At 35.6% G+C, this 8198-nt stretch overlaps 2 protein-coding genes across 2 annotated transcripts in view; one reads left to right on the top strand and one right to left on the bottom strand.

The window, feature by feature from the left end:
• Positions 1–1367: 1367 nt before the first annotated feature.
• Positions 1368–5548, bottom strand: rps19bp1 (ribosomal protein S19 binding protein 1). Its single transcript, XM_024259303.2, has 4 exons — positions 5356–5548; positions 3972–4139; positions 2974–3071; positions 1368–2026 (listed from the first exon to the last, which is right to left on the bottom strand). The coding sequence occupies exons 1-4, from the start codon at positions 5408–5410 to the stop codon at positions 1877–1879; spliced, it is 471 nt and encodes a 156-aa protein (XP_024115071.1). The 5' UTR covers positions 5411–5548; the 3' UTR covers positions 1368–1876.
• Positions 5549–6762: 1214 nt separating this feature from the next.
• LOC112137130 (3-mercaptopyruvate sulfurtransferase) overlaps positions 6763–8198 on the top strand; it is a 3507-nt gene continuing 2071 nt past the window's right edge. The window contains exons 1-2 of the mRNA XM_024259289.2: positions 6763–7171; positions 7292–7570. Of these exons, the coding sequence (XP_024115057.1) occupies positions 6871–7171; positions 7292–7570 (580 nt within the window). The 5' untranslated portion in view covers positions 6763–6870. The remainder of the gene's footprint in view (positions 7172–7291; positions 7571–8198) is intronic.

Here is an 8198-nt window from a genome sequence, read left to right as displayed (position 1 = left end):
ATTTATTCCCTCAAACGCAACACAAAGTTGCTCACATGAAAAAGGCTCTTGCATGATCTGTGACATCTGCATTGTTTAGTTAACAAAAACAAAAAAAATCTCTTAATTCTAATCCTTCTGCGGCAACAGAAGTTGAACATTTTCTGTTTTACTCCAAAAGTTTTACAATGTAAAAATAAATCAAAGAGTAATATGTTGCAGGACTAAAAGCAGCTGACCGGCGATGACTGGTGATGTCATCAAACAAAAGTAACGTATAAATTCTGAGACATTATTTTTTCCTAACTCCCCATTTGGAGGGCTAAATGAAGGGGGAGGAAGAAGGGAAGAAGGGGAATACAAAAACATGTCTTCATGTTAGATAGATTATAGAAGTTACTCCGGTTTCACCTGTTTAACCTCCTCAAGACAAGAGTTTCTGAAATGTAAAAATCAATCCAAAGAACACCACCTTCAGCACTTCTTCATACACTGGCAGCTGTACTTCCTCATAAAGTGGCAAAGTTTAAATAATTTCACATGAAAAAGGCTCTTGCATGATCTGTGACATCTGCATTGTTTGAGTAACACAAACAAAAAAATCTCTTAATTCTAATCCTTCTGCGGCAACAGAAGTTGAAAAAAAAAATCAAAATGAATCAAAGAATAATATGTTGCAGGACTAAAAGCAGCACACAAAAATGTGTTTAAACAAAGTCTCTTTTTATTTAATCATGCTCTAAAATGAACAGAATATAAAGTTAATAATAAATTAGCTTTCTTAGTATTAATTTGGTGGACTAAACTTGATGAAATAAAATTTGTGAAATAAAAACCAATATTTTAAATTTTGAAATATGTATCATATAACATTAAGATCCCATTCTTTTTGAAAGAATTATCCAATATTACAATTCAAAAAATGCTGTCTCATCACTGTTTCTAGCATCTTTTTTTATTTGATTCCATTTTGCAGCAACATTTTTTGTTGTAGATAAAAACTATCATTGTACTCTATTCATGTACTGAGGTCGTGCTCATTGCAAACCAAATTAGGAGAAAAGGAAAACAATTCAAAGGTGCTGCGATTTAAATTAGAGTCTGCAGGATTAGTCCGACTTCAAATTGTCCAAGTGTTATGGCACTAACACAGATTTGAAATTAAATTTTAAAATGTAACAGAAATTCCACATGATAAATGAGAGATGGACTTAAAAACCAAAGTATGCCGACATAATTATTAGCACATTTTTAAAGTTGTTTTTATTCCCTTACTACAAAAGGAAACTAAAAAAAAAAGAGCGGTTGAAACATTTGTGATTAAAACTAAAATATCATTAAGTATTTTCAAAAAATTTAATAATTTGAAGTTATAATGAAAAAGACCCTTTTTTGGAAATGAGACAGATTAAAGTGAATTTAATGTGTCTTTTTACTACATTATGATATGCAGGGAGAGCCTAAACCTGAGAATGATACAAAAAATATTTTTGATATGAACCAACTTGAATAGATATGTAAGAAATACCACAACATCGACTGCAGAAGAACTCCCTCATGGAATAAATGATCTCCGCAGAGACTGCTGACAAAAAGTCTAAAGAAAAAAAACAACACAGCTGTCAAAGTTTTTCTGAGGGCCTTCAAAGATATATAAAGCTTGATTGGATCATTTATTTAACCTTAAGAGAAAAAGAAGACACAATAAGGAAAAATAAAGATAACTGTAAGTGAGGCTTCAGGAAATTTGTGAACATCTCACCGTTTAAAAACTGAAACTTTAATTTTTCCTGTGCAACAAGGCAGTTCTTCAGTCCAGGAAACAAACTTCTAGAATATATTTCTGACAAAAACTAATCCCATAGAGGTGGAAATGCTGTGTTTTGGTGTTGCAGTGTTAACTGCTCTCCTCTACAGTCTTTCCAAAGTATTCTTTCTGGAACTGCTGGAACTCCTCCTCTGTGAACAAAGACTGCGTCTCCTTGGGCTTCTTGGCGGGGTTGTCGGGGCGATTTCTGGACTGTCTTCCTTTGTTATGGTTCTGGATCTGAGAAAGTTGAGACAAAATGTAAAGAAAAAAAATGCTTCCAATACACCTTCAAAACAAAAGTTGTCTAAAACCATGACGTCATCATGTATCCCACTAAGAACTTCAACGGTGCACGACAAGAAGTTAACTCTTGAGGAGAAGACATTTAATATACTTTATGGTGTAAAACAGCCAACTTCAACAATATTTTGATCAGCCTTTAACAAGCAGCTCATTTTTGGTGCAAATTTGGCATTAGAGTCACATAGAAAACAAAAAATAAATAAATAAATCTGCAAAAAAAATGTTGATGTAAACTCGTGAATGTAAAGTCTTAAAGTCCCACTCCAATAATCTATTGATGTATTTTGAAAGGTCTGTTAATCATAATTGTGTCGTCATTAGCCAAAATGAAAAAAACTTGTCATTTTTTAGAACATAGTTTCTGCAGAGCGGCAGGAGTTCCTTTATTAGAAACTTCCCTCTGAGTTGTGGGAGGAACTATTGGTCCGCCGCCACTTCCCATCACCCATCTGTGTCCACGTTTTCGCACTAGCTTACAGCCCCTAACACCACAACTTAACATTATTGGTGCAACAAAAATGGTGAGAAATATTATAGCTATCCACCAGTACAGTTTTGATCCAGATTCCAGCTCGGACACGGAAAATGAAGTGGATGGATCAGAGCAGGGAGATTGTGGAACACCTGTAGTGTATTTGAATGAAGCACATTTCTTTTGTCTGCCCTGATTCACTAAATTTGAGAAAATAAATACTATTTCTTTATTCTTTAGAAATGCTACTTTGAGCTTATTTTTTTTTATACATGTCCTTTATGATTAAAAAACAAGTTAAAAACACAATTTTGATCGGAGTGGGTCTTCAAAGACGGATGTAACAAAATTATGGCAATGATTGAATTGTCCTCCTCTGACAGTCTTTGACAGATTTTTTTTTTCTTACCTTGAAAGTATCTGAACCTGTGGGTTTACTGGTGGTTTTTGTGAAGTACTTGAGGTTGGCGCTCAGGTTAGTCTTTCCCTGCTTCTTCCTGAACTCCTCTGCACGAAATCACAGAGGGACAAGACACCATTTGCTTTTAAAACAAATTTTTCCCCATCATATTGTCATTTACTTAAAATTCTGATATCTAACAATTCCATTAGCAATTAAAGCAATTATTTTTAAACCAACAACATTTTCACAGGCTTAATTAACAAACCTTAAGAAATGCTTAGCTCTTCGTTTTCAATGAAAGTAAATCCCCTTACACATAAAACGCTCACATGGTCAATTTCACACAAAAATGTAAATTATTAACTTTAAATGTGAACTGATTTTGCTCATCAGTTGGTTCAATTTTATGGAGCTTCTGCTTTTGAAAGTGCCTTAAAAACATAAAATCAAACTACATCCTAAAATACAAACAAAAGAAAGATGGGCCAGAGCAAACCAGGAGAAGAAGTGGAATTCAAAACTTAGATTTAAAAGTAGAAAATGAATCAATGTTTTAGACGGAAAAGAGTTCCAGGGTTTCCTCATGCTGTTGAGGCAGACAGAGGGTACAGAGAATGGAGGTGAAGGAGCAGAAGTGAAGAGGAGATTTGAAAAAAGGTGTAAGACCAAGAGCCTGAACGGATTTTAAGTATTCATTGAGCAACTTGTAGTCAATGAATTTGACGTAGCATGAGGGGGATGAGATTAAAAGATGAAAAAGCTGAATTCTGAAATAGTTGGGGTATTATTGAGGGACTTTTAAAGGAGAAGAAGTAGTTACATAGCAAAAACTAGACTAGGTACTGGATTGTGGACAAGCATGGATGCAGAGTAGGGACTACAAACGTAGAATTTAGTGCAATTTTAGAAATTTTGAAACGATCCACACTTTGATGCCAGATGAGGGAATTGGTAATAGAAAATAGTGGACAAGTTGGATTGGGTTTCCTATAAAGTGAACTGACCAATAGCTGATTTGATCCTCTTGTCCTTGACTGTAGCTTTGCTCTTTCCCGGACCGAGGCGCCCCTGCAGTCGTTTGACCTGCCTGGTGACTCCCTGTCTGTTGGTACTGATCTGCTCCATCGCTGCGGCCGTGTTGGGGGTCGTCTTCTTCTTCTTCACTTTCAGATCTGCTTAAATGCAAGAGAGAACAGCACAAACACACAGCTTTAGACACAGTGCTTCTCTCTTTTACACGGTACATTTGGTGACACTTGATTACAATTAAACCAATTTATGGTTATGAAATAAATGTTCTGTCTGCAAAAGGTGTAATTATTGAAAAAGGTTTGGTTCTTTTAAAATTCCAGCTGAAGATAAAGACATGACAAAAAACATCCTTTAAAAACCACATTCAGAAATATTTTATTGTTACTTAGAAGTTAAATATTTACTTGATGATTTTTACATTGACCTTTAACAAGGGCTGCTAAGATGTTCTTTTGAGGTTTGAGGAGAAAAGCGTACATCACAAATTACTAGAGGTTTTTTATGCACAAAAGGCAGTTAAGTTTTATATATATATATATATATATATATATATATATATACAGATTTTCCCACTTGTTACAAGTTAATAAAATTGAAAATGTGGCTAATTCTGGATTTTATTATTTTATTTACCATTTTGAAACTAGACCCTTACAAAAAAATAGTCTACTTAAAGGCCCTTACTTCCAACTGTGACAAAAAAAGTGCATATCTTACAAATGATGCTAAATAAAAGTAAGTTTGGAGTAGAAATGGTTTGATGTATCAATACTCCAAGTATACTTAGTCTAAAAAGAGGCAGTTAACTTTTTATATACTATCTATATGTTATAAATTTCACATGTTTCTAATTTAGTCTGAATAAGTATCCAGCTGGTATCTAAAGTACATGTAGGCTAACATTGTCTACAATATTCTTGCTATAATTTATTCTTAAGCATGATTAATGGAATAAATGAATACATAAATACATACTTCAAGTGTACCACTTTTCGCAAAACAAACGAGCATTATAAATAAGCTACTGTAGATTTTGTTTTGTTTTTTTCAAAGAAAAAAATAATAGAAATAAACTTTGAACTGTATTAATCAGTTAAGAACTTCATGTTATTTATTTTTTTTTATTGTTTACTTGTAAGGCTTCAAACTAAAATAAATGTGTTTACTTTTTAAATGGAATAAAAAGAAGTTTAAGGTGAAATGCTAAAACGTGGAAAGTTATAAAGCAAAAATCATTTTACCTACTTTATACGTATAAGATTATTTTCTTTTTGAGTTTAATCGGAATGATGACATTATTTACAGCTGCTGTAGATGAAGCTAATGCTAGCTGAACTAGCATTCAACAAAACTGACCTTCAATATCATCACTCAGCAGCTCCAGACCTCTCCTGATTAACGACACTGACATTACGACGAAAAATAGGAAGTTCGTTACAAATATGTAGTCTACAAATGAAGTACCGGTATGGAAGCTCCTCTGCCTCTAACATGTGAGATGATCAACATCCGCTCTTTAGTGTGCGCTGCCGGAAGAAGTCCTCCGAAAAACAGACAATGCTGCATATAGTTCCTACCATAACCACACACAAAATAAATCCATCCATCTTCCTGACCGCTCCTTCCCTTTCGGGGTCGCGGGGGTGCCGGAGCCTATCCCGGCTACTGAAGGGCGAAGGCGGGGTACACCCTGGACAGGTCGCCAGTCCGTCGCAGGGCCTCAATCACACACCCATTCACTCTCACATTCACACCTAGGGGCAATTTAGAGTCACCAATGAACCTATGAAGCATGTTTTTGGATGGTGGGAGGAAGCCGGAGTCCCCGGTGAAAACCCACGCATGCACGGGGAGAACATGCAAACTCCACACAGAAAGGTCCCAGCCGGGATTTGAACCGGGGCCTTCTCGCTGTGAGGCAAGAGCGCTAACCACTGCGCCACCGTGCAGCCCACAAAACAAAATAAAATAAAATAAAATAAAATAAAATAAAATAAAATAAAATAAAATAAAATTAAATTAAATTAAATTAAATTAAATTAAATCAAAATAAATTAAATCAAATTAAATTGAATTAAATTAAATAATAGTTTGAAAACAAACAAACATAAAAATTAGGTATATTTATTTGAATGTCTGCGGACATGGTTTTGTGCCAAATGCTCGACTTAACATCTATTTTCTATTAAATTAATAAATGCAAATAGAAATGAAAAAGTATAATTTCAAATTTTCCATAAAACTGACGTTACACATTTTGTTAAATATATATTACATGCAACCACACGGTTTTCTATTCATTTTTTTTTTCAATTCATTTTTTTACAGATTCCCCGAAATTAAGTTATTATTGAAAACGTTTTATTAGGCCCACAACGTCTATTATCTGCTTATATGTATTACTTGTATGCATTACTATAGTTATTTCAATTTCAGAAAGTCCATGTAACATTAGCTCTAAGATATGTATTTATCTTATCACCAGAAATTTATTTTAATTTGTTCATTTTTGTGATTATGCTTAAATTTTCTTAACACAATTTCATTATCTATTTATAGTAACTTGGTCAAATAATGAACACGATAAATTTAATATGAAAGTTATAGCTGTTAAAACAATATTTTTCGACAACAGGCTCATAGAAGTGTCTGTGAATGTAAGACACTTATATACACTTTTATGAGCCTGTTGTTGAAAAATATTGTTTTAACAGCAGTAACTGTCATGTTAAATGTATTAGATTATTAATGTCAACCCCCCTCCCCCAGTCTGTGGACCCTCGTGGACATCAGCCCCCCCTGACACAGACAGCAGATAAGATCGATGCAGTAAGTCAACCATGTAAACTTTTCGCATTCCCAGGACTGACCATGGCGCGTCAAGCAAGCGCCCTGGTGACCTCCAAATGGCTCGCCGACGCTTTCAGGGCTCAACGAAAAATGCGCATCCTGGACACGTCTTGGTATTTGCCCAAACTGAAGCGAAATCCCAAGAGTGAGTTCAAGAGGAGACACATCCCGGGCGCAGCTTTTTTCGACTTAGACCAGTGCTGCGACAGAAGCTCTCCTCTGGATCACATGCTGCCCTCGGAGGAGCTTTTTGCTGACTATGTCGGGAGGTTGGGGATAGACAACGACACCCAGGTCGTGCTGTACGACTGTAGCGAGTTCGGTGTGTATTGCAATCGAAAAGTATCATAGATGACCAAGAACAAAATAAAGAACGGCGTAATGGGGATCAGAAACGCCGTTTTTACGCACGGAATTTACGCGCGTCTTGTGTTGTGTTCAGGTGCGTTCTCGGCCCCCCGTGTGTGGTGGATGTTTCGGGTGTTCGGCCACGGCGCCGTGTCTCTGCTGGATGGAGGTTTTAAAAACTGGGAGCTGGAGGGTCGACCGGTCACTGAGCAGTACACCAAACCCTCTTCTGCTGAGTTCTGCGCCTCTCTGAACCGCGCGTGGGTGAAGACCTACCAGGACATCCTGGACAACCTGCATACCAAGAAGTTCCAGGTGGTGGATGCCAGACCTGCAGGCAGGTTCAGAGGTCTGGACCCTGAACCAAGACGCAGTAAGTGGTTTATGTATCAGCAGCTTTCAGTGATTCTGAAAGCCTCCACGTAAACTAAAGTTTCATTTATTTGGAATTTCTGACACATATTGAAGGTTGTGTCACATCTTCAAATGACTCAGCTATATGCGCACTGAACTGAGAAAAGCTCAGATGACAGTAACCGTCTAAGTTTGGTTAGAAACCTCAAGTTAAGTTGCTAATTCCTGTGAATCGCATTGATGTCATAAACCACCCGCCAAGAAAACTCAGCCCAAAAAATATGTTAGAATTTAATCAAAATGTCTGATTAGAGGAAAAAATAAGTTAAAATATTTGGCAATTCCGTTAAATATTAATAATATATGTCACATTATTTATGTGACACATCTAAATAGATGTGTTTTTTCTAAACTAACTTTTCTATTTACCACAAAAAACTAAAGATTAACTGCTGATGTGATAATTTGTTTCAAAATGTATTTCTACTGTAAAAATAAAACAACCCTTAGCAAATAAATAAATAAATAAATGGTACACATAAAGTTAATTTGACTATTCTTAAGTAAGTAAAGCAATACTACTACTGGCCATATATGTGTATTTCAGAAAGTATACTAACTGAACACTAATTCAGATCAAACTGGGA

Source organism: Oryzias melastigma, linkage group LG1, assembly GCF_002922805.2.
Source record: "Oryzias melastigma strain HK-1 linkage group LG1, ASM292280v2, whole genome shotgun sequence".
Classification (NCBI taxonomy): Eukaryota; Metazoa; Chordata; class Actinopteri; order Beloniformes; family Adrianichthyidae; genus Oryzias; species Oryzias melastigma.
The sequence above is the reverse complement of the archived record's forward strand: the minus strand, read 5'-3'. Positions and strand labels throughout refer to the sequence as shown.

Bases quoted from the DNA above. Each gene is read 5' to 3' on its own strand.
- rps19bp1 (XM_024259303.2), bottom strand. From the start codon at position 5,410: ATGTCAGTGTCGTTAATCAGGAGAGGTCTGGAGCTGCTGAGTGATGAT. The intron at 3,072-3,971 runs GTCAGTTCACTT...GATTTCGTGCAG, and splicing joins GAGGATCAAATCAGCTATTG to AGGAGTTCAGGAAGAAGCAG. The intron at 2,027-2,973 runs GTAAGAAAAAAA...CAACTTTCTCAG, and splicing joins CAGGTTCAGATACTTTCAAG to ATCCAGAACCATAACAAAGG.